Below are 27,330 nucleotides of genomic sequence, written 5' to 3'. Positions count from 1 at the left end.
AGAGAAGAGGAAGCAGGCTCTCCGCCGAGCAGAGAGCCTGATGCGGGCGGGGCTCGATCTCAGAACACTGGGATAATGACCTGAGCCGAAGGCAGAAGCTTTAACCTACTGAGCCACCCAGGTGCTCCAGTTTTTACTTTTTATATAAAACTAACATGCTGATTACAGAAAAATTTAAAAACATGGAAAACAGAGAAGAAAATAAAATTATTTATAAATCTAACTACCAGAGATAGCCACTATTGACTTTTTGATATATTTTAGAACTATCTTTTTTCTATATCTATTTCTTTTTTAAAAAAATTTTAAATTTACATATAATGTATTATTAACCCCTCTATATATATTTCTTTATTTAAGAAGCTGTAATGGGAGCCCCGGGTGGCTCAGTTGTTAAGCGGCTGCCCTCAGCTCAGATCATGATTCCGGGGTCCTGGGATCGAGGTGCCCTCAGCTCAGATCATGATTCCGGGTCCTGGGATCGAACTGGGGTGACTGCTCAGCAGGAAGCGTACTTCTTCCTCTCCCACTCCCCCTGCTTGTGTTCCCTCTCTCACTGTGTCTCTCTGTCAAATAAATAAATAAAATCTTTAACAACAACAACCAAAAAAGCTGGAATGAAATATACACAAATTTGTTTGTCTTTTCACATATTGACACAAAATTTAATGGTAAGTAGGAAAGCACACTGCATGTATATGATCATATACACACTAAGTAACAAAAGAAGATTTGAAAGGATAGAATATTTAATTAAATGGATATATAAAACTAGAGTTTTAATTCTTGAATAAGTTTAAAAATTAAAGCCCAAAGAATCTAGGACCAATATTTATTTTCTAGGTTTGCTATGAACCTCCTTTTCTTTCTACTTAAGAAAAGGGGGTAAAAGTCCTCTCAGCACTTGTATTATGGCATTGATAGGTAAGGACTCTGACCTATGAGAGCAAAGGTCCAAAGTTCAAACTGCAGAGAAAGTGCTATGAAAACTATGGGTGTTCAATATGTATTGACCGATGGGAATGACAAAGAAGTAAGGTTATTACGTTTTGGGGTAATGGAAAAATACAAAAGATAAGACAATGCCTCCTTGAGGGAATTACTGTGACAGAAGCATCATTAAGGACTTCTTGGATAGATGGTGACTGGACAGGGCTATTACTATGGTTATAAGTAGACATGGAACTAGATAACATCATAACTAATTGGCATTTAGACCATCTTCAAAATAAATACTTCCCACCTAGACCTAATAGACTGTGCATTGATCAGCAGTCAATAAGGCTGTTAAAGTGATTGGGTTGTTTATACAGTGACCTAGTAATTTAGTGCTCACAGAAAGACTCAGTGGATTACTTTGAATGTTGCTGTGAAACCCATTTTTGATAACCAAGAAAAAGTTGAACAATGCATGTGTAAAAGAGGGGGAAAGTGCTAATAATTTGACTTCAATGTTAACATATTTATTCCAGGAGATTAAAATCTCAGCTAACTAAGGTGAAATGCTAGCACAACACATTACTCACCACTTTTTTTCTCTCTACCAGTCACTGGGTTTTGAGGCAAGAGAACAGAGAGAGAATAGTATGTACGAATATAATATGTTTAGGGAGGCAGATTCAGATTAAGACTTGAATTCCCAAATCTTAACATCTGGTGGGTAATCCTCTGTTTTAGATTGTTCACAACTGCTTCATAATTATAAGAGTATCTAAATTATGGTAGCTTCCATCTATGGGCCTGCTTCTTCCATAGGATACTGAAAAGTTATTGCAAGGATATCTTTTTGCTTGAAATAAGTTCCTTCAATACCAAACTCTTTCTCCTTGGAGATTTTGGATCTTTCTGCAGGTAATTAAGATCTTCTTATGTGTCTAAGTTACTAGTATTTTATTTAAATACTTATATGTTAGATGTAAAAGTGAAATCATATCCCTGAATTATACTTACGCACTATAATCTACCCTATACAAAGTAGCCTGTTCAAGAGCTAAATTTCCACCAACTTATATCTAAGCCCAAAGCAAGTTGAGAATCAAAATAAGCAGTTGAGTGGCAATCTGGAACTCTGTTGCTTGAAAACATATCCTCCATCATTAACTCCAGACATACACGCAGAAGAAAAAGTTCACACTGTGAGAGACAGGCAAGAATTGAGACTGACTGTAGGATCACTTCATAATCATTCCGGGGCATACACTCAGTGACTCGTCCTACCTACCGCCAATTCGCTGTGTCTTTTTATCCTTTCAGTCCCCACTTTTGCCAAGAGGTATAATTTCACCCATGTAAAATGTATTAAGTGAATGTATGATGCAATTCTATTGTCCTAGAGTGCAGAAATTACGTTATTGTTTCCCCCACTGCATTGTATATTTTTTTTAAATGAAGGCCCAGGGTATTAATGATTTATATCAGGAATGAATGCCAACACCCAAAGCAGAAACTGGATTTTAGAACTTGTATGCTTTCATTCAAATAAAAGCAAAAAGTTGACACACTTGATAATATTAGTTCCAAACAAAAAGGAAAGCATTATACCTGCAGAATATATTGTGTAAGGTCAACTGCTTCTTTCTTCTCATGAACAAGTAGAGTTTCTTTGTCTTCTACTGTAATAATATTAATTTCTCCACGACGTACCTCCCTCATACCCAGAGGGCGTTTTCGAACACAAACTCTGATTTTCTCCATCTCAGTCCAAGGATTCTCTTTCTCTGAGGTGTTCTGTCTAATACATATTTATAAGTGGGCTTTAATTTTTAGTAATAGGATAAGGCTACTTAAGAGGTCAAAGTATCACCACATTTTGTTATTTTATATATACATTACACTTAATATATATACACGTTACACATATTATGTATAAAACTTTTTCAGTATCAACACTTTAATATGTAACTTTATAAATATTAGCTATATAGAGAATTCTTAACTAAATCTTCCTGATTACTTCTGTCTCTACCCCTAATCCGTCCACCCTTTGTCCTGCCAACAACAAAGGAAAAAAAAAAAAACCCAACTCTAAGAGTTGCTCTAGCTCTAAGGTTTTTGTGTTTGGCTTCCATATGTGGTCTTGCAAAAATTTCTAATGGTGGATATTTTTCTATATGTCCCCTCAAATCAGGCTGGTTAATCCTCAAAATCAGACACAGTATGTCGTGACCACCCCTCCTCTCTCAATCCAATTATTCTTATACATTTACTACTTTCTTTTTTAAAAAAGATTCCATTTATTTATTTATTAGAGAGAAAGAAAGCATGAGCAGGAAGGAGAGGGAAAAACAGACACCCCACTGAGCTGGGAGCCCGATGTGGGTCTCAATCCAGGACCCTGGGATCATGACGCGAGCTGAAGGCAAACGTTTAAATAACTGAGCCACCCAGGCACCCCCATTTACTGTTTTCTTGACCGTTCACTCTAATTTCTTTTTTTATCCTATCTGGGTTTACTAAATACCTGGAATTAGGTAGTAGGTTTCAATGTACTTTTCCTTTGTTCCTCCTAAGTATATTCTGCCCCTCCCTTTGTCTTGCTTTTTTACTTCCTTTTTGTCTACCTGATATGTTTGTTAGAACACAATCCTGTATTTCTTCTTCCCAGGACAACTTTATGACTGGTGCTGCCCACCCTATCACCCTTCTACTCAGATGAAGTTCTTCTCTGGCTCTGACTTCAGTGAACTTATCAAACTTTTTTTTTTTTAAAGATTTTATTTCTTTATTTGACAGAGAGAGATATCACAAGTAGGCAGAGAGACAGGCAGAGAGAGGGGGAAGCAGGCTCTGCTCAGCAGAGAGCCCAATGTGGTACTTGATCCCAGGACCCTGAGATCATGACCAGAGCCGAAGGCAGAGGCTTAACCCAGGCACCCTGAACTTATCAACCTTAACAACTAGAATATTTAATGAAATATTCCTTGAGGTAGGGATACCAAATTCATCAGGTTTATTTACTGAACCTAAAGAGGATATATATGCATATCTCTAACTGGCCATTTACCTATATAGAAATTCCGCTTAACCTGAGTAACATAGGATTCTTGAAAATAGTTTACCAGAAATAATGCCTTTGATCCATATACAAAGAATGTCTTAGGCAAGACAAATTATTCCCTTCCTTTAAACTTTAGAATTTGATTAATAGCCCCTAAGAAGCCTTTGTAATAGATTTTACACAGGATATTTCACTATATAATTGCTTCATATCAATTTTAATCTTGAGCCCTCCAACTGGCTGGAAAATTACTTTTTGCCAGGATTTAAATTAGTAAAAAGGAGCAAACACAATTCTAATATAGTTCTATATATAGTACAAATATTACTAATATAGACCATAAAGGACTACTTCAAGCATTTAAAGCATGTTCTTTTTTTTAAGAGGGGCAGGGGGAGAAGGAGAGAGAGAAATCTTAAGCAGGCTCCATGCCCAGTGCCGAGCCCAACACAGGACTTAATCTTGCAACCCTGATCAAAAGGCGGACACTTAACTGACTGAGCCACCACGTGCCCCACCATGTTTTGTTTTGTTTTTTAACCAACATACAGTAGACTTTTAGAAATGTACCATTTTGAGATTAAGTGTGGCAAAATCCTGACAATCATTAAAAGTGGATGAGGGGCATATAGGGGATTTTTGTTTTATTATTCCTTCTTCTGCATCTGTTCAATTTTTTAAAATAAGAAAAAATTTTAATGCATTCTTTTAACAAGGGCCTGTGTCTAAATCTCTAGTTATTGGGGATTATTAATAACCTAATCATATAAAGCTAATCAATGATGACAGAAAAAAGTTTTTTCAAAAGTGACTAGGGACTTGAGGATGGGTCATGTGGTCAAAAGGACTGTAGTTTTCCAGGTCAAGGGGCAAAAAAAGAATGAATGTTCTTCTGCTAAAAGGCTCTGGTTTTTTTGGTTGTTTGTTTTTAAGATTTTATTCATTTATTTATGAGAGAGGGGGAGAATGAATGAGTAGGAGTGGGCAGAGGGACAAGTAGACTCCCTGCTGAGTGGGGAGCCTGACATGGGGCTCAATCCTAGGACCCTGAGATCATGACCTGAGCCCAAGTAAGATGCTTAACTGACTGAGCCACTCCTAGAAGGCTACGGTATTAATGCCCTGTATTCCTTAGAAGAAATAAGCTGTATCTTTCTGACATGAAGAGGTAAGACAGGAGTTAGGCCTATTTAAGATCTCTAAATGTATTAGGCATTTATTAAAATTCTGAATCAGGGGTGCCTGGGTGGTTCAGCTGGTTGTGGATGTGCCACAGACTCAGGTCATGATCTCAGGGTCCTGGGATCAAGCCCCAGGACACAGGACACACGACACACAGGCTTCCTGCTCAGCAGGGAGCCTGCTTCTCCCTTTCCTGCCACTCCCCCTGCTTTTGTTCTCTCATTCTTTATCAAATAAGTGAATTAATTAAATTAAATCTTTTTTAAAAAAGATTTTATTTATTTATTTGTCAGAGAGAGAGAACACGCGAGAGCGAGAACAGGCAGAGTGGCAGGCAGAGTCAGAGGGAGAAGCAAGCTCCCTGCAGAGCAAGGAGCCCGATGTAGGACTCGATCCCAGGACGCTGGGATCATGATCTGAGCCACCCAGGCGTCCCTAAATTAAATCTTTTTAAAAAATTCTGAGACCAGTAATTTATTTTGACCTTACTTGATTTGAGGCATCCAAAGAGAATGCGCTTCGGACAAGATGACATCCTAACAGCAAGATTTAAGTTGGTGAGGGAGTTTCTCAGGGTTCTAAAATCCTGACAGCTACTTAGAAACATTTAGGTGAGAAGATAATATCAGGGTTATTGGGGGAAACGTCCTTTTTAAAGCTCTATTTCCTTACTGTAATAAAGAGTGGGAAGAGTGATAAAATAATGACATAATGAGAAAGCTCAGTGAAATAGCTTTCACTCTGGGTTTGTCATCTATAAACCTCTTATAAGAGAACTTATCTCGGGCACCTGGGTGGCTCAGTGGGTTAAGCCGCTGCCTTCGGCTCAGGTCATGATCTCAGGGTCCTGGGATCGAGTCCCGCATCGGGCTCTCTGCTCAGCAGGGGGCCTGCTTCCCTTCCCCTCTCTCTGCCTGCCTCTCTGCCTACTGTGATCTCTCTGTCAAATAAATAAATAAAATCTTTAAAAAAAAAAAAAAAAGAGAACTTATCTCACCTTATGGTTGTTTGTCTTCCCACTCACTCCCCCTAAGAGGAGTCTAAGAGCCTCCACATATCCTAATTATCTTTACATCCAGAATCAGACCTAGAAGAGGTAGTACTTAATATGTGCCAAATAAATGAGATAGCAATATTTAAACTAAAATATTCACTTTGTCCAAATAAATAGTACAAAGTGGTATATTTATAAATCATTCCAATTTAGATTTCTGTATTGTTCATTAAAAGACAAATATTCAAGAAAATATTTGTTCTTTTAGCAGAGCTAACCAATGGACAGCAACAATCCTGGCTTTGACAGTCATGGAAAAATCTAGTTCTCTAACGATAAAAAGAAGAAAGGAGGACCTATATGCTTTGGGCTCTGCAAAAGAAATAAAGTTTTCAGAAATACTATAAAATGCACTAAGTATTTCAAATTACTAAAAGTACTTTTGCCTGTAATATTGGGTCTTTTATCTTTTGGGGGGAATAAAAGAACTGGTTGGTTGAAATCTTCTGAAACCTTAGCCAATATAGGGCCAGATATAAATATACACCTTGTTTTAAGGTATGAATAATAGCCTTAAAAAAAACTGTGGCTTAAGAATGTATTTTGTTGGGGCACCTGGGTGGCTCAGTGGGTTAAAACCTCTGCCTTCAACTCAGGTCATGATCCTTGGGTACTGGGATAGAGTCCTGCATCTGGCTCTCTTCTCAGCAGGGAACCTGCTTCCCTTCCTCTCTCTCTGCCTGCCTCTCTGCCTACTTGTGATCTCTGTCTGTCAAATAAGTAAGTAAAATCTTAAAAAAAAATGTATTTTGTTTCAGGGCACCTGGGTGGCTCAGTAGTTAAGCATCTGCCTTCATCTAGGGTTGTGGTCCTGAAGTCCTGGGATCAAGCCCTGCGTCGGACTCCTTGCTCACCAGGAAGACTGCTTCTCCTGCTCCCACTCCCCCTGCTTGTGTTCCCTCTCTTGCTGTGTCTCCTGTGTCAAATAAATAAAAGCTTTTAAAAAAATGTATTTTGTTTCTCTATAAATCACCATGTATAACTTTTAAAATAACCAAACAACAAATATATACTATTTTTAAAAAAACATGTTTTCTGTTATACCAGTGCTGGTATTAGGGATTATTCAATATTTCAGCTCTTAGGGACCTTATTTCAACATTTAACTTAAAACACTGGTGAAAATAACTTATTGTCACCCTGACTCTCCAAGTCTAAACTATAACAAAAGTGTCTTACTCTTTTGCAATCACCAAAATCATATGTTCTTGCAGGGCTGGAACTGAAGAAAGCACTCAAAATCAGGACCGTATTTCAATGTGTGCAGGTAAGCTAATTGCATGAAAGACCTACTCAATTCAGCTACGTGTTCTTTGTTTTTAACTAAGCTTTATGTCTCCTGGTTGGCTGAAGTGAATTTGATAGCCTTAAAAAAATCCTGTGGAACACACACACACACACACACATTTTTCCTATTACAGAAGGCTAGTTATGATTTTACCTTCAAGGATGCATTAGATGTATCATGCTACACTATAATAAATAATAGAAATAGTTCTGCAGGCAGAATAATAGCAGATCCTGGCAAGTAGCAGCTGTTTGACATACATGAACAATATCATCTTTCTCCCATCTGGAAAGTCCCAATTCCTCACAAACCTTCCCCCATCAAGGTACTTCTATTCGTTGCAGAAACTGTTCACTCTAATTTTCTGTAAATAAGGAGTACCTGCTCTCAGTCATGGAGAGTCTTGCCCTTGACTGATGCTACCCTCTCCCCCACACCCCCCCAAAAAAAGATAAAAATAATTACCTGATACAAGAATGAGGGATTCCATAGTTATACCCTGAAACATGAGAGACTCTTTGAATAATGGGACCATCACAATCCCCCGGGAGTGGAGAATAGTGATTTGATGAAAAGAGTGAAGTGTTAGTTTCTGTTTGCACATAGGAATCAGCAGCTGCAGCACTCAGAATTCTTGTTTTTGTATGGTAGTGGGAATCATCTGGCAGCATGTGCTCCTGCACTTTTAGGTAACTAGACTTCTGTTCATTTGCAGAAAAATCTGATAAACTGTGCCTTTCAAACCCACTGTTGCAGGTAGTTCTGTCTTTGTTGTCAGCAGGAGAATCAAAATGCAGTTGTCTGCGAGGGCCGGATCTGGATTCCCGAGGCTTACTACACAAGCTGTCTGTCTGAAGAGGATGCTCGGGGCTATTGACTGCTTTATCTTCTTCCTGCATAATTTTAATGATTTTGATAAGTTGGAAGAGACGTTTGCGGTCATTCATGTCACGGACTCCCAATTTGGAGTAGTCCTTCATTGTAACCTTGGCTAATTCATCTATTTTTTGAAGGCCAAGGGCAGTAAAATGAGGATAATACTGTGCAAGTTCAGCTTCACAAAGACATTCATACAACCAGGACGTCATTTTTGTGAATGAGTTTCTATAAATTCTGAAAAGGAAAAAAAAAAGCCATTTATTTGAAATATAGTATATATAATTAATCCTTTAAAAAATGAAAATCACAAAACAAACATGCAGAAAAACCTATTCTAGCATACCAAGTTTTCAAATATATTTTTCTTCTGAAATAATTAAACAGCATAGAGCATAAGCAAAGATGCTTATGATGCATTGGTAGTAACAGATGTAATTTGTTCATTTGCTTAATACAAATGGAATTTCAATTGCATATATATTCAGGTACATGCACATAGACACACAATGCAAGAGACTTACTTATTTCTAGGAAGTTCCTTCCAACCTTGCAATGTCTACTTAACACATGCCACCAACTACTGAAACCTTGTTCCCAACCACTGATTGTAGCAGGACTAATTTTAGATGTTCAAGTTAATGTCAAGGCATGTTGCACAACTGTTTCCTATGATTAATGAACAAAGGCTAAGCACTCTTTCAGAATGGAAAGCAGAATTAGATAGCAAACCACGGAACTGATATAACTCAGGAAATCACATTTGTATCTGCTGAGTGCTGATAATGAATAAAGAGGTAAAAACACCATTAATTCAGGATCTCAGGTTATTCTAAAAGGTAGGTGAAGGTAGGTGGTTGTAGATGTTAACTTGTACAGAATATGAATAAAATAATTTACCTAGGATAAATAAATAAATAACCTAGGAACGTAATACTGCGGTCAAGATTTTATATGGTTGCTGGAGCACTTGACTGGCTCAGTCAGAAGAGTATATGACTCTTGGGTGCCTGGGTGGCTCAGTGGGTTAAGCCGAGGTCTTTGGCTCAGGTCATGATCCCAGCATCCTGGGATCGAGTCCCACATCGGGCTCCTTGCTCAGCAGGGAGCCTGCTTCTCCCTCTGCCTCTGCCTGCCATTCTGTCTGCCTGTGCTCGCTTTCTCTCTCTCTCCCTCTCTCTCTGATAAATAAATTTTAAAAATCTTTAAAATAAATAAATAAATAAATACTCTTAAAGAAAGAAAAAAAGATTTTAGAGGTGCTTGAGTGGCTCTATCAGTTAAGTGCCCAACTCTCGATTGTGGCTCAGCTCATGCTCCCGGAGCTATGAGCCCCACATTGGGCTCCACACTCAGTGGGGCATTTGCTTGAGATTCTCTCTCTCCCCCTCCTCCCCTCCTCTTTTATTTAAAAGATTAATAAATCTTTTTAAAGATTTATTCTCCTCTAAAACAAAATCTTTTTTTTTTTAAAGATTTTATTTATTTGTCAGAGAGAAGAGGGAGAGAGAGCGAGCACAGGCTGACTGAATGGCAGGGAGAGGCAGAGGGAGAAGCAGGCTCCCTGCCGAGCAAGGAGCCTGATGTGGGACTCGATCCCAGGACACTGGGATCATGACCTGAGCTGAAGGCAGCTGCTTAACCAACTGAGCCACCCAGGCATCCCAAAATCTTTTTTTTTTTTTTAAAGATTTTATTTATTTGACAGACAGAGATCACAAGCAGGCAGAGAGAGAGGAAGAAGCAGGCTCCCTGCTGAGCAGAGCCTGATGTGGGGCTAGATCCCAGGACTCTGGGATCATGACCTGAGCCAAAGGCAGAGGCTTTAACCCACTGAGCCACCCAGGCGTCCCTCTAAAACAAAATCTTGAAAAAAAAAAGATTTTATATGGTTAAATATTGAAATGCTTAAAAAAAGTTTTTTACTAATAAATGATGTGTTAATAACACACAATCCCGGTGCATTACTAAAATCAGGACCCTGAGGAATTCTCCACACCACTGTTAATTAAGTTCAAGTTCATGAAAATATTAAACACTAAATTTTCTTTCTAAAAACTGTTTTATAATTCAGTTTTCAAAATTCAGTTAATTAATTTTTGGTAAAGCTTTTCTGTTTTCCATTTTAATTTATACTTTGTCTTCTTTCTAGGTGAAACAGAGTTCAGGGCAAGATAATAAAGGTGATTAAAGTGACTTGTATAATTAACTTTGGAGGAAATGCTACTTAGGGCAAGGAAAAAACCAAAGATGCTACACATCCTAAACTCATTCTGCCCTTTCCCATTCATGGAATATTTGGGGAAGTGGGGGAAAGCCACAAATTCTTTGCATGTCCTTTCACATCAAGAGGCAGTGTCTTTTTCCTCCCATTGCATCTAGGCTGATTTTGTGACTGTGACAGAATGTGGTGGAGCCACACTGTGTGACTTCCATGCCTAGGCCTCAAGAACCCTTGCAGTTTCTGCTGTCATCTTGCAATTTGTTTGCTGCCATGTGAGGAAGCCCAGCCAACAGCCATCATCAAAGCCAGCCACGTGACAGAAGCCATCTTAGAATACTTAGCCCCAGTGGCACCACCAAATGATTGCAGCCACATGAGTGACCCCCCAGTGAGACCAGAATTACCTAGCTAGGCCTAGCCCAAATATGTGACTCAAGAACTGTGGGTAGGGCACCTGAGTGGCTCAGTTAGTTAAGCAATTGCCTTCGATCAGGTCATGATCCTGGAGTCCCAGGATCAAGTCCCACTCGCAAGACTCCTCATCAGGCTCCCTACTTGCAGGGAGTCTGCTTCTCCCTCTGATTTTCCCCCTCTTGTGTTCTCTCTCTCTCTCTCTCTCTCTCATTCTCTCCCTCTCCAATAAATAAATAAAATCTTAGGGACGCCTGGGTGGCGCAGTTGGTTGGACGACTGCCTTCGGCTCAGGGCGTGATCCTGGAGTCCCGGGATTGAGTCCCACATCGGGCTCCCAGCTCCATGGGGAGCCTGCTTCGCTCTCTGACCTTCTCCTCGCTCATTCTCTCTCACTGTCTCTCTCTCTCAAATAAATAAATTTAAAAAAAAAAAAAAATAATAAATAAATAAATAAATAAAATCTTAAAAAAAAAAAAAAACTGTGGGTAAATAAACTAGTAATTATTTTAAACCACTTAATTTTGGGGCAGTTAACCGTACAGCAGTAGATAACTGCAACACTGCTTCTATGTCATTTTAAGTGTTGTATCTTTGCCTGAAATATTCTGAACCCTGTCTCCTAAAATGAGTTAAGCTCATCCTTTCAAAATAGCTCCATAGCTCTCTGCCCCACCCTCCCACGAAGCCTTCTTTCATTTCTCATCCTCTACTACCATTGTACCACCAAGCACCCTATGTAGCAGCCAAATTAGGCCACTAATCCCTTTTACTACTGTCTCTTCTACCTGGAATATCTGTCTTTCCCAAGAAAAACCGTACTTATATTTTTCTTCTGTGAGGTATGCCCTAGGCAAAGGACTATTGGTATTTCCTCTGTACTTTAGTAATAATTACAGTAGCAACTAATATTGTTGAACGTTTATTATGTAGCAGGCACTGTTCAAAGTACTATTTGTTAACCTTCAAACAATCCTATGAAGTAGATACACGTGTAATCTTCAGCAAGTTACTTATTTAACATCTATGAAAGTCATTTTCCTCAATTGTTAAATGGGAAGGCAATAGTCCCCCCAGCGCCTAGGATTAGGATTCAATGAGAAAATACTTGTAAAACTCTCAGCATAATATCTGATACATACTCAGTGCCCAGGAAGAGTTGGTAGTTATTACTACCATGATATCTTTTTTTTTTTAAAAGAGAAGCAGGCTCCCTCTGAGCAGGGACCCTGATGTGGGGCTCCTTCCCAGAACCTGAGATCATGACCTGAGCTGAAGGCAGACACTTAGCTACCCAGATGCCCCATAATGTGATTTATTTTTGTATTATTAATCTTCATCTAGTACAGAAGCTAGAACAGAATAAGCCTTTGATGTTTTGGTATGTTTTAAGTTACTTCTAAGCAGTTACATTTCCTATGTGACTCAGAGCAGTAACAGGTTAAATGCTATACATTCTTCTTAATTTCTACAGGCTGTACAAAATCCTGTATTTCACACACCCATTCCCTTGGTGACATACCAAACTCTGATTACCATGACCTCTACTGCATCTCTTAATCAGTATCTGAAAGACTAATGTGTTCATCTTGCAATTATGTCCCATAATATCATGGGAGGGGACGATGCTGAAGATAGCAGAAATCTGGATATGCAGATTAAAGCAGCTGCTGGCAAACTTCCACATGAACCAGTAGTATGCTGCCTTTCTGAGTCCTATAGTTAGCTTACATTCTTTTTATTTTTTGTGTTTTCTTCTTTCAGTGCAAAAAGGTGTTTTTATTAAAGCACAGGGACAGGGCCCACGGGTAGAAAGAGCTGCTCTTCTGTTTTAAAATTAGATATGCTTTTTTGGTACTACATTCCATTTTACAAAGATCCCACCTCCTCCTTCTTCTGGGGTAAATATCAGAATCACCCTAGGAACTTAAAAATATAAAGATAGTGAGTTCCAATTCAGATGCACAGAAAAAACAAAAACAAAAACAAAAACAAAACAAAACAAAGAAACCTTCCTAGGTATTGAGGGGGACAAACATAAGAACATTGAAAAAGTTCCCCAGGTGATTATTTTAGTCCACTGATCTCTATCAAAATTACAAATGCAAATGCACTGACCCTCAATTCCACTTCCAGGAATCTATCCTACAGATATTGTGTACAAGTACAAAATGACATAGGTAACAAAGTTATTCACTGCAGCACTTTATTTAATAACAAAGAATTAGTATATGGGGGTGTGTGGGTGACTCAGTCAGTTAAGCAGCTGCCTTCAGCTCAGGTCATTATCTCAGGATCCTGGGATCAAGCCCCACATCAGGCTCCCTACTCAGAAGAGAGTCTGCTTCTCCCTCTGTGCTCTCTCTCTCTCTCAAATAAAGAAATAAATATTTTTTATAAAAAGTGTTAGTACGGGGACTGGTTAAATAACCCAGTAAATGGGATACTATGAAGCAATTACAAAGAATAAATAAACTCTCAATGTATTATTGAGGAAAAAGTAAACTCTCCAATATATTGAAAAGTGACTAAAGCAAGGTATAGAATAGTTTGTATGTTTGTAAGGGTTTGTATAAAGGTACCACTTATTAATGAAAGAGAAGTAACTATCTATGATAGAGCTATATATTTGCTTTATCAGGCATAAAGTATCTCTGATAGGATGTACAAGAAAGTAATAGGGGGGAGGGGAACTAGTTGGTAGAGGGCAATGTGGGAAGGAGCTGCTTATATACCAATAAATGCCAGCAGCTATTACCTTTCCTATTTCTTTTCCTTTTTTTTTTTTTTTTTTAGGTTTTATTTATTCATTTAACAGAGAGGGAGAGTACAAGCAGGGAGCACAGCAGGCAGAGTGGGAGGGAGAAGCAAGCTCTCTGCTGAGCCAGAAGCTGGATGTGGGACTCAATCCCAGGACCCTGGGATCACGACCTGAGCCTAAGGCAGCCGCTTAATGAACTGAGCCACCCAGGCGTCCCACCTATTGCTATTTCTATTTCACTGTTGTCTCCATCACCCAAAGCAGGACCTAGAACCGCTGTTTTTTAACTTTTGAAACTATGTGACTATATAATTTATTTTAAAAACCTATTTCTAAATCCACCTAACTTCCTCCCTCCCAGCCTTCTCAAATTGACCTGATACAGCTACTTGTTACTATTTTGGTGTTTTCCCCTCTAGCCTTTTATTTTTTTAATGCATTTTTTAATGTTGTATGTAACATTGTTCTTATAACCATATTGCAGTCTACTTTATTTAACATAGGCATTTTCTTTTTCTTTTTTTAAAGATTTTATTTACAAGTAAGCAGAGAGGCAGGCAGAGAGAGAGGGAGAAGCAGGCTCCCTGCCGAGCAGGGAGCCCGACGCAGGGCTCGATCCCAGGACCCTGAGATCATGACCCGAGCCGAAGGCAGAGGCCTTAACCCACTGAGCCACCCAGGCGCCCCAACATAGGCATTTTCATATGTTGTTTGTTACAGCCATTAAAAACAGTTCACACAATTATAAATAATATTTGGTGAATAGATGAATTACCCCAGGAAGATGTGATTTCTCTCTCCAAACTTCTAGTGTTTCGACTGTAAAACTGATAGGGCACTTATTTCAGAGTCATATGTATTTACTTGTTGCCAGCCTTGTTTGAGAGATGATGTAAGGTGGCTCTGCCTTATACTACAGTATGAATTCTTCAAGAGAAAAGTAGTATGATCCCTTTATAGTCTAGCACTTGAGCTAGGGAAGTATGTAACAAGTATTTGCTGGAGGAACACAATCTGCTTAGACAGAGCAAAGAACAAAAGTTCTACCATTTCTACTTTTTAACCAAGGCAACTACGTGATTACGACACTGCATGAAGCTTGCTTATGTGGCTATGAAGCCATTTTCTCTGTTCCCTAACTCTCTACAAGTCTCATCACCCAAAGTAATGGGGACAACCTCAGGGTCCTTACAACCTACAAGAGCCTGATACCAACAGAATATCTTTACCAATGTCACCTTGAACACTTAATATAGTTCAAAAAACATTTTATGTAACAAAGCTAATCATATTATTTCAGCACTTCGTGCACAGTCGTTCTACTTCGATGATCTGATTAAACTAAAATTTATGGTTACATTTTATGCCAAGAACTATGTATGTGTAAGTCCTTACATAAACTATTTTGTTCAATCTGCCTAAACCAGAATTCCATTTGATTTTTTATTTTTAAAGATTTTATTAATTTATTTGAGAGAGAGAGAGAGCGCATGAGCAAGCATGAACAGGGGATGAGGCAGAGGGAGAAGCAGACTCCCCGCTGAGCAGGGACACCATTGTGGGGCTTGGTCCCAGGACCCTGAGATCATGACCTGAGCCGAAGACAGAGGCTTAACCCACTGAGCCACCCAAGTGCCCTATCTAGTATTTATTTGAGTGAGAGAGATGACCTGAGGACATGAGCAGGGGGAGGAGCAGAGGGAGAGAAAGCAACTGAGAATGGAACTCAAGGCTGGGTTCAATCTCACCATCCAGAGATCATGACCTACTAAGCTGAAATCAAAAGCCCAATGCTCAAATGACTAAGCCATCCAGGCACCCCTAAACAAATATTTTTAAAGTATTTTTTTACAAAAATATTTTTGTTTAACTCAGAATCTGAACAAGGTCCACACATTTGGTTGTTACGTCCCTCAAGTCTTTTACCTTATAGAGCAGTACCCCATCCTTTTTTTTTCTATTCCTTGACTTGTTGCATAAACCAAGTATGCTCCAAGTATGAGACATACTAACACAAACCAAACACTGTTCATTTGAAATTCAATTTTAACTAGTTTCCTATTTTGTTTTGGCCTAATCTTGCAACCCTATATTAGAATCAAGTTCCATGGAGCGCCTGGGTGGCTCAGTGGGTTAAAGCCTCTGCCTTTGGCTTGGGTCCTGATCCCAGGGTCCTGGGATGAAGCCCTAAGTCGGGCTCGACTCAGCGGGGAGCCTGCTTTCTCCTCTCTCTCTGCCTACTTGTGATCTCTATCTGTCAAATAAATAAATAAAATTTAGAATCAAGATCCACATTTCTACATTTCAGGAATGAATACTTCACAGGTGTTACCATGTGCTTTAAGATACATCATCATCACATCAGAATATATGCAAATGTCTGCTAGAATTACAGCATGATTCCTTCATTGTAAAGTTCTCTCACCAGCCAATTAATCCAATGGTTTCATCCAGTGATGACCACTACCTGCCTCAACTAGTTCATGAAGGGTTGTAAAATGGTGATTTTCTCAATATATCATTACTGGTGGAATTTTCCCGTAAAGAAAATCTTTTTGTCGGACGCCTGGGTGGCTCAGTCAGTTAAGTGTCTGCCTTCGGCTCAGGTCATGATCCCGGGGTCTGGGGATCAAGTCCCACATCAGGCTCCCCTGTCAGCAGAAAGCCTGCTTCTTCCTTTCCCTCTGCCTGGCACTTCCCCCTGCTTCTGCTCTCTCTATCAAATAAATAAATAAAATCTTAAAAAAAAAAAAGTTTTGTCAACAACTAAGGCTACTTGATTATCCAAGAAGAGTTTGTATATGAAGGGAGGAGTGGTATCTAATTCCTTTAGGATTTGGGTTTTGCCTTTTTGGAGGGAGTGGGTGCTTTTAAAAAATTCATGATTAACTCACAGTTTTTGTTTTTTAAATATATATTCTATGTGCTTCAATTACCTTAGTCTTTGACAGCTTCATCTTGTATATTTCCTGACCAAAACCTAAAATTGGCTTTCCTCCAAGAAGCATGTCTCTTAGAAGAAGCTGCCACTGTCCCACATCCAGCTAAAGATTATGCATTCCCAGAAAGTCATAAGCACAGAGAGCCTGAGCATTAGGGAAAGAAGATCAGGAATAGCTCTATACAGTGCCAACTAATCCAGAATGGTCACTATTTACTTCATATTTGAGTTACTGAATATTCTCTCTAGGTCAATTTTCAACTTCAGTGTCAACTTCAAACAATTAGTTTTGGCTTCTGCAAGTATTTATTAAGGATTTTGAGTATGTTAAACCACTAGTAGAATACAGGATGAGAATTGGGGGAGAGGGTATTGTTAAGTCATTTCCATTTTGTTTCTTGTGCTCCTCATATATTGGAGTTAAGAATTTACCACTGACACCTTTGTCACACTGTGATAAAATGATGTAAATACTTCTGCAACATAAAGGTGATAGGATACAATAACCACCAAGAAACAAACTATCAAATGGTATTAGGACCAAAATTTTTAGTAAATTAAGTATTTCAAATATTTTAAGAAATTTGACCTCAAATGTCCTCTACCACTACTAGTTCATAACATTTTAGATTATGACAAATGGATAAAGGAAGAGTTAGAGATCAAGGCTGATGACTTGATTTTGTTTAGTGTTTGAGCATTCCTACCATATTAATTACAGAACAAAGTGGGTAAATATATAAATGTTTATACAAATAATCAAGTACATATCTGTGCTGCTTTCACCCTTCCTATACCCATGGTAAATAATTTCCAAATCTATTTCAATTTTTTTCTTATTAAATTCTTATTAAAAGCTGGAATCTCCTTTTTTGGGTGTATGGACACAATAGCGTACAATTATATGAATTTTGACAGTTGTATGTACCTATGAAACCACCACCACAATTAGAATATAGAACATTTTCATTACTCTCAAAAGATTCCTCATGTCTCTTTGCATTCCATTCTTTTCTCTACCCCTGGCCAATCACTGATCTGCTTTCTGTCATTATATATTAGTTTGGATTTTCTACAATTTTATATGAATGGGATTATACAATATAGTCTCTTTTGCATCCGACTTCTTTCATTTAACAGGATGATTTTAGGATTTATCTGTGATACACATCACTCCCACATTTTACTTAGAAGGAGAAAAACTAGAACGAATCAGTGAGTGGCCCAAAGTAATATAGCTCTCAACTAAGTTCTAAGATTGGAACTTAAGTTTTCTCATGGCTAGTCCCATGTTCTTTCCACTGTTCCATGGTGCCTCCTTCACAAGTAGTGGCAAAGACAGCCACATTGCCATCCTCCTGCCAGGACAGACCTACTATCCACACTACTCAGCAGACCAGCAGCCTCCTGCATTTGTGCTGCCCCAGGGAATGACTCACACCTGCCACCACCAAGAAAATTCCCTGCAAATCAGTGAAATCCAAATGGGGCCAGATGGGCAGGGTTGTGTGTGTGTGTGTGTGTTTAAGATTTATTTTATTTGAAAGAGAAGACAGTGTATGCAAGCAGGGGCTGGGGGGAGACGGGCAGAGGCAAAGGGAGAGAATCTCTAGTAAACTTCTGCTGAGCAAGGAGCCTGACAGAAGGGCTCAATCCTGTGACCCTGAGATCATGACCTGAGCCAAAATCAAGTGTTGGATGTTCAACCGACTGAGCTGCCAGGCATTCTGATGGGCACATTTTTATACATATGGCCCACTCACATTCAATGCCACAAGTATGCAGAGTTCTCCTTTGTGACACCAAGAATCTGCTGGGTCTCAGCTGTTGGGGTAACAATCAGAAATAGTCTTGGAAGAAAGCCAGTTGGCAGAAATTCGAACTTTCTTATCCTGGTGTTAGAGAAAATCAACTGGAAGGAATACATGCAACTTTATACACAATTAGGGAAGTTTATTCACATTCCAGGATGTGGATAAGATCCAACTATTTCACATGTTCTCTCAAACTCTCCATCTACCTAAACTATGTAACTTTATCCACCTAAATTGCCTTTAACTGAACTTGGAATCAGATTAACTCTCGGTCATCGAGCTGTGTAAACTTGGGCAAAGTCAATTTCTCTGAGTTTCATTTTCCGCTCTCAAAGGATGCAATAAGATATTTATGTAAAACTAATTTGAAAACTGTAAAGTATTCCATAAGGATGGGGCTATGCTCTCTTATTCAGCACTGATCACTGAGCCTGGCATGTAGGAAGTGTTGGCTGCCTGACTAGATACAAATAGATGCCCTATATGAAGACTTTTAACATTGTTAAAAGATGGTCTCTATTTAATTTGGAGAAAAGTTGAATATATAACATAGAATGTATATATATATATATATATATCTTATATGTATATAATATATAAAACAGAAGCAAAAGGTAAGGGATTAGAGATTAGATAAGCTTGTAAAATACACTGATTAATAGTAATAGTATGTGTAGGCTTCTATTAACTTCAAACTATCAATGACAGTTGTACAAGTACTTTTCTTTCATTGGCATAGTTAACATTAATGTCTGATTACACATATAATGCGGAGATAGTAGATGATGTTATATATTCAAAGGCTAACCCCTGATATAAATAGAAGTTATGTGTATGTGTGGTCTTATTTGATTTTTCTTTCTTTTTTTTTTAAGATTTTATTTTTATTTGTCAGAGAGAGAGATGGAGAGAGAGCAAGCACAGGCAGACAGAATGGCAGGCAGAGACAGAGGGAGAAGCAGGCTCCCTGCCGAGCAAGGAGCCCGATGTGGGACTCGATCCCAGGACGCTGGGATCATGACCTGAGCCGAAGGCAGCTGCTCAACCAACTGAGCCACCAAGGCGTCCCTTGATTTTTCTTTTAATCAATGTATATATAATAAACTAAACCCATTTTAGGAGTATAGTTCCATGAGTTTTTTTGGCTTTTTAAGATTTTATTTATTAATTTGACAGAGAGAGACATAGCAAGAGAGGGAACACACACAGGGGTAGTGGGAGATGGAGAAGCAGGCTTCCCATTGAGCAGGGAGCCCGATGTAGGGCTCGATCCCAAGATTTTGGGATCATAACCTGAGCCGAAGGCAGACGTTTAATGACTCAGCCACCCAGGTGCCCCTGACTGAGCTACCTATGAGTTTTGACAAGATACAATCAAGACAGTCCCATCAATCACTTTTAAAAGTTCCTAATTCACTCTTGGCAGTCCTCCGCTCTACCGTGGGCCCAAAGTAATTACTGACCTGCTTTCTGTCACTAAAGATGAGTTGTATTTTCTAGAATTTCACATTAAATAAAATCATATAGTGTCATTGTTATTTTAAATCCACGTAACATATAGAAACAAGAGATTTTTGACTGTGTAATTTTTCTTTCTTAGGTCTTTGGAAACAAGTTAAAATGATACCAGTTTTCATAACTTTTTTCACTGACCTAGATATAGGTCATCTAGGGAAGACATTTATTAAATCAGCCTAATTTTTTTAAGCCAACCTGAGAAAACAAGGAGTTAGTGAAACAAATATATATATACAGTGTCAATGACTTGGGAAAAATATTCCTTATAAAAATTGTTTGAAGTGATCCCATGGGTAAACTAGACTATACACACACACACACACAAAGAATGAATATATATATATATATATATATATATTTTTTTTTTTAAGATTTTATTTACGTGAGAGACAGCGTAAGCGGTGGAGTGAGGGGACAGGGGTGGAGAAAAAAGCAGATTCCCCGCTGAACAGGTTCCATCCTGGAACCCTGGGATCACAACCTGAGCCAAAGGCAGCCACTTAACTGACTGAGCCACCCAGGCACCCTGGATATATATTTTTAAATTTTTTTTTTTAGAGGGAGGGCCAAGGTGGGGGATGGACAGAAGGATAGGGTGAGGGAAGCAGGCTCAACATCCAGCACAGAGCTGCTACAGGGCTCGATCTCATGGCATGTGAGATCATGACCTCACCTGAAATCAAGATCTCATGACCCCAGGTTCACAGCCTGAGCTGAGGGAGGCTGCTTAACTGAGTCACCCAGGTGCCCCAGTAAATAGGATATTTTTGCTAAATGAGTTAATCTACATCAAGGGGGAGACAACTGAGTAACTAACATGAACCCAGCAACAGGTATTAGTATTTCAAAAAACTTGAAGAAAATATCAGAATCCATTGTTACCCTCCCAATTCTATAAGCAGACTATTCAATATGTCTAATAAAAGTTCCTGATTGCTAGAAAAAAGTAGAAAATCTAAATCTAAGGTCTATATATTCCTTGCTAATCAGAAAAACTGAGGGCAAATGGCCCAAGTTCAAAAGGACCCAAGTTATTTTTAGTTTCTCAAATTCATGTGACATCACATATACTTGAATTATCAAAGAAGAAATAGGAAAAAGGGGTCAATAAATCCTTCCAGGACATCATTAAATTCTAACAACTTTATTGAGATATAATTCATATACCATAAAACTCACCCATTTAAAGTATACAATAGTTCTAGTATTTTCAGAGTTGTGCAACCATCACCATAATCCAATTTTAGAACATTTTTATCACTCCAAAAGAAACCTCTACCATTAAATTTTAGATATTACATTAACATCTAAAAGGGAAAAGCTCTTCCCCGGAAGCGTTCACTTCTATAATTATCAAAACCAAAATTAACCATGGAAGAAACTGAGAAAATGTACTAAAATTTTCTATAGAAATTTGAGCTGCGGAGGTGCCTGGCTGGCTCAGTAGAGCATGCAACTCTCAATCTCAGGGTCTTAAGTTAAAGCCCAAGTTGGGCATGAAGTCTACTTTTTTAAAAAAAATTCACATGCTGAACACTTATTTAGATTTTTTAGGCAGAGAACGAAAATCTCAAGAGCTTTACTTGAATAAATTAGAGAGGTATAATAAACCTGTTCTAAGTGGGTGTGATGGCTATAGTTTTTAAAAAATAATTCAAGGGGCACCTGGGTGGCTCAGTGGGTTAAAGCCTCTGCCTTCAGCTCAGGTCATGATCCCAGGGTCCTGGGATTGAGCCCCACAAAGGAAAGTAAGGAACTACATAGGAAGGTCAGCAGGCATTAGAACATACTGTACTCTAATTATTATTATAGGAGTATGGAAATAAAAGGATGAAAATAGCTTTTTATTTTTAAAGTAGCCTCCACGCCCAGCATGGAGCCCAACATGGGATTTGAACTCAGGACCCTGAGATCACGACCTGAGCTGAGATCAAGAGTTAGGCGTCCATGGGGCGCTTGCGTGGCTCAATCGTTGGGTGTCTGCCTTCAGCGTGATCCCAGGGTCCTGGGATTGAGCCCCACATTGGAATCCCTGCTTGGTGGGAAGCCTGCTTCTCCCTCTCCTGCTCCCCCTGTTTGTGTTCCCTCTCGTGCTGTGTCTCTCTCTGTCAAATAAATAAAATCTTAAAAAAAAAAAAAAGAGTTAGATGTCCAACTGACTAAGCTACCCCAGTGCCCCAACTAAAATAGCTTGATTGCCAAGAAATATTTCTTCACCTGAGTTCCCCTAAATTGTGACAATGACCACTTTTAAAAATATAAAACAACTTTACTGAGATCTAATTCACAAAGCATACAATATACCCACTTAAAGTGAATTCGGTGGCTTTTAATGTGTATGCGCATCATAAACTTTCAACCCATTCAGCTGTAGGACACACCAACAATGATCACTTTTTAGGGGATTGTTAACAAAGTTATTAGGGTCCACTGTACCATTAGAAATGTATATAATACAAACCCAACATTCCCAATCAATTTTCATTAAAATGTTTCTGTACCCCATGTTAGGCATAAGGTACCTAATAATAACATAAGCAATTCAGTATTATCATTGGAAGATTAAAAGGTGAATGATACAGCATACTTTTCCCCCAACAAGGGAGTTATTTCAAACTCTAGGGATTATTCTATCTATAGACCAGTGATCTCAACAGAAGACAAGTGATACTAAACAACTGCTCAAAACAACAGCTGCAAAGGAATGAGAATATATGACACTTAATGGAATTCTTAGGGCTAGATGTGGACTTTGCGATACCAATCATGTGAGTTATACCCAAAAGCAGTTTTTGAGAGATTATTTTTTCAGTGGAAAAAGAAAAGTTTCAAGTTTATGATTAAGTAGCTAATAGTTTGCAATTACTGCAATTTCTTTCCAAAGTCCCACTATGAGCTTATTAAGTTTCTAAGTTTGGTAAAAAGCATGGAAGCAATCACCTAAAAATAAACTTAACAAAACCGAACTCAGTTATCTGAAAACAGTACAAGTATTACTCTCTCTAAATACAGAGGTTTAATTTTTTAGAATTTCCAGGAATAGGTGGTAACCAATGTTGGATTTAAATTCAGTGCTTTAGGGGTGCCTGGATGGCTCAGTGGGTTAATCCTCTGCCTTTGGCTCAGGTCATGATCTCGGGGTCCTGGGGGTCCTGGGATTGAGCCCCACATTGGGCTCTCTGCTCGGCAGGGGGCCTGCTTCCTCCTCTCTGCCTGTGTCTCTGCCTATTTGTGATCTCTGTCTGTCAAATAAATAAATAAAATCTTTTAATAAATAAATAAATAAATAAATTCAGTGCTTTAATTTTAAAATCCTGGTCTAATCCAATTATAAATTGTCAGATTTTTGCAATTATAAAATAGTTTCAACAAAATATATCTTCATGTGTTTCACTGGAAGAATAACTATTATAATCAGTTTTTTTTAAAAGATGTATTTTTAGGGGTGTTTGGGTCACTCACTCAGTTAAACGGCTGACTCGTTTCCTGCTCTGGTCATGGTCTTGTAGCTCTGTGTGTGGCTCCACACTCAGCAGGAAATCTGAGGATTCTCTCTCCCTCTCCCTTCGCCGCTCTCCTGAGCTCAGGCATGTGCATGTGCTCTTTCTAATGAATAAATAGATCTTAGGGGAGAGAAAGATTTTATTTTTAAGTAATCTCTACACTGAATATAGGACTCAATCTTACAATCCCAAGATGGAGAGTCACATGCTCCACTGTTTTTATAAATTACTAAATTACTAAAATGACATAGATTCTTTTAGTCAAAATTACATCCTTTTGGGAACTGTGGCCACAATTGGTACCAGGAATTATTTCTAAAGGATGATGCTGAAGTTTCAATACCCACAAATCAATCAATGTGATACACTACATAAATACAACAAAGGACAAGAACCATATGATGGGGCGCCTGGGTGGCTCAGTGGGTTAAGCCGCTGCCTTCGGCTCAGGTCATGATCTCGGGGTCCTGGGATCGAGTCCCGCATCGGGCTCTCTGCTCAGCAGGGAGCCTGCTTCCTCCCCCTTCTCTCTCTACCTGCCTCTCTGCCTACTTGTAATCTCTCTCTGTCAAATAAATAAATAAAATCTTTAAAAAAAAAAAAAGAACCATATGATGGAGACAAAGCAATGGACAAAGTACAGCATCCTTTCTTGATTAAAACTCTTCACAGTGTTGAGATAGAGGGTACATAACTCAGTATCATAAAAACCGTCTATGAAAAATCCACAGTGAGTATCATTCTCAGTGGGGAAAAACTGAGAGCTTTTCCCCTAAGGTCAGGAACACGGCAGGGATGTCCACTATTGCCACTGCTATTCAGGATAGTACTGGAAGTCCTAGCCTCAGCAGACAACAAAAAGAAATAAAAGGCATCCGAATCAGCAAAGAAGTCAAACCCTCACTCTTTCCAAATGACATGATACTTTATGTGGAAAACCCAAAAGACTCTACCCCAAAATTGCTAGAACTCACACAAGAATTCATAAAGTGGCAGGATATAACATCAATGCACAGAAATCAGGTGAATTTCTATACTCCAACAATGAGACAAAAGAAAGAAAAATTAAGGAGTCGATCCCATTTACAATTGCAACCAAAACCATAAGATACCCAGGAATAAATATAACCAACGAGGCAAAGGATATGACTCAGAAAACTATAGAATACTCACGAAAGAAATTGAGGAAGACACAAAGAAATGGAAAAACACTCCACGCTCATGGATTGGAAGAATAAATATTGTTAAAATGTCTATGCTACCCAGAATAATCTATACATTCAATGCAATCTCTATCAAAGTATCATCAACTATTTCCACAGAACTGAACAAATAATCCTAAAATTTGTATGGAACCAGAAAAGACCCTGATCTGAATAGCCAAGAGAATGTTGAAAAAGAAAACCAAAGCTGGTGGCATCACAATTCTGGACTTCAAGCTCTATTACAAAGCTGTAATCCTCAAGACAGTATGATACTGGCACAAAAAACAGACACATAGATCAATGGAAAAGAATAGAGAACCCAGAAACGGACCCTCAACTCTATGGCCAACTAATCTTCAACAAAGCAGGAAAGAATGTCCAACGGAAAAAAGACAGTCTCTTCAAAAAATGGTGTTGGGAAAATTGGACAGCCACATGCAGAAGAATGAAACTGGACCATTTCCTCACACCACACACAAAAATAGACTTAAAATGGATGAAAGACCTAAATATGAGACAGGAAGCCATCAAAATCCTTGAGGAGAACATAGGCAGCAACCTCATTGGCCTTGGCTGAAGCAACTTTTTGCTAGACATGTCCCCAAAGGCAAGGGAAACAAAGGCAAAAATTGAACTATTGGGACTTCATCGAAACAAAAAGCTTTTACACAGCAAAGGAAACAGTCAACAAAACCAAAAGACAACCAACAGAATGGGAGAAGATATTGGCAAATGACATATCAGACAAACGGCTAGAATCCAACTATACAGAACTTATCAAACTCAACACCAAAGAACAAATAATCCAATCAGGAAATGGGCAGAAGACATGAACAGACATTTCTACAAAGAAGACATCCAAATGGCCAACAAACACATGAAAAAGTGCTCAATATCACCTAGCATCAGGGAAATACAAATCAAAACCACAATGAGATAAAACCTCACACCAGTCAGAACGGCTAAAACTAACCACTCAGGAAATGAGAGATGTTGGCAAGAATGAAGAGAAAAGGGGAACTCTTCTGCACTGTTGGTGGGAATGCAAGCTGGTGCAGCCACTCTGGAAAACAGTAGGGAGGTTCCTCAGAAAGTTGAAAATAAAGCTACCCTACAACCCAGCAATTGCACTTCTGGGTATTTACCCAAAAGATACAAATGTAGTGATCCAAAGGGGAACCTGCACCCCAATGTTTATAGCAGCAATGTCCACAATAGCCAAACTATGGAAAGAGCCTAGATGTCCACTGACAGATGAATGTTTAAAAAAGATGTGATATATATATATACATATATATGTATATATATACTAGAATATTACACCACAATCAAAAAATGAAATCTTGTCATTTGCAATGAGGTGGATGGAACTAGAGAATATTATGCTAAGTGAAATAAGTCAATCAGAAAAGGAAAATTATCATATAATCTCACTGATATGCAGAATTTAAAAACAAGGCAAAGGATCATAGGGGAAGAGAGGAAAAAAATCAAACAAGATGAAACCAGAGAGGGAGACAAACTGTAAGAGACTCAATCTTAGGAAACAAACTGAGGGTTGGTGGAGGGGAGAGGGGTGGGGGAATGGGAGGTGGTTGGGTGATGGACACTGGGGAGGGTATGTGTTGCGGTGAGCGCTGGGTGTTGTGTAAGACTGATGAATCACAGATCTGTACTCCTGAAACAAATAACATGAAAAAAAATCATGTAGAGTCCAACTAAAATTTTTCTTAGTCTTAGGGTTGTGAGTTTAAGCCCCAACGTGGGTGTAGAATATTTAAAATTTTTAAAAATTAAGAAAAAAATGATGCTGAAAAATCAATGAAAAATTCAAAGAATAATTCCATTCACTGGGATCTAAATTATTAAAATATGTAATTAATTGTGCTACCTAATTAATCTTCCAAGAGTTGTGATACAAGGCAATTATCACCTCCCTCTTTTAAAATGAAGAAACCAGGGCATAGATAATCAAAAACAGCTATATGAGGGGTGCCTGGCTGGCTCAGTTAGTTAAGCATCTGCCGTGGGCTCAGGTCATGATCTCAGGGTACTGGGATGGATCCCAGAGTCTGGCTCCCAGCTCAGCAGGGAGTCTGCTTCTCCCTCTGCTCATACCCCCCCTACTACTTGTGTTTTCTCTCTCTCTCAAATAAATAAAATCCTAAAAAAAAAAAAACAAAAACCAACTATATGAATTTGGTATGTTGGCTATGCAATTCTATGCCAATCAAATCTCAACACAAGCAGGTAACTAACTTAAAAGTCTGCTCCTCAGAGTGTCTGGGTGGCATAGTCAGTTAAATGGCTGCCTCCTGCTCAGGACATGATCCCAGAGAGCTGGGATGGAGCCTTGGTGTTGAGCTCTTGGCTCAGCGGGGAGCCTGCTTCTCCCTATCCCTCTGCTTATAGGTGTGCACTCTCTCTGTTAAACAAATAAATACTTAAAAAAAAAAAAAAAAGACTGGTCCTCACTGCTGGGGAAACCTCACCTGGAGTCTTTCTGGCCTTAATATTGTACAATATTATTAGTTGGATGCTCCTAGAATTCCAGTG

The 27,330-nt window shown here is 38.8% G+C and overlaps 1 protein-coding gene across 3 annotated transcripts in view; it reads right to left on the bottom strand.

Moving 5' to 3' along the window:
- The window catches only part of KIF24 (kinesin family member 24), a 94,056-nt gene that overhangs the window by 61,612 nt on the left and 5,114 nt on the right, over positions 1-27,330 (bottom strand). For 2 of the 3 annotated variants that reach the window (XM_044265497.1, XM_044265496.1), the window contains exons 1-3: positions 23,529-23,582; positions 7,987-8,634; positions 2,542-2,731 (exon numbers count right to left, since the gene is read on the bottom strand). In XM_044265497.1, the coding sequence (XP_044121432.1) occupies positions 2,542-2,731; positions 7,987-8,609 (813 nt within the window). In that variant the 5' untranslated portion in view covers positions 8,610-8,634; positions 23,529-23,582. Of the gene's footprint in view, positions 1-2,541; positions 2,732-7,986; positions 8,635-23,528; positions 23,583-27,330 lie in introns of those variants that run through there. The other variant, XM_044265498.1, reaches the window with a different exon arrangement.

This window comes from Neovison vison, chromosome 9 (genome assembly GCF_020171115.1).
Source record: "Neovison vison isolate M4711 chromosome 9, ASM_NN_V1, whole genome shotgun sequence".
NCBI classification, from domain to species: domain Eukaryota; kingdom Metazoa; phylum Chordata; class Mammalia; order Carnivora; family Mustelidae; genus Neogale; species Neogale vison.
The sequence above is the reverse complement of the archived record's forward strand: the minus strand, read 5'-3'. Positions and strand labels throughout refer to the sequence as shown.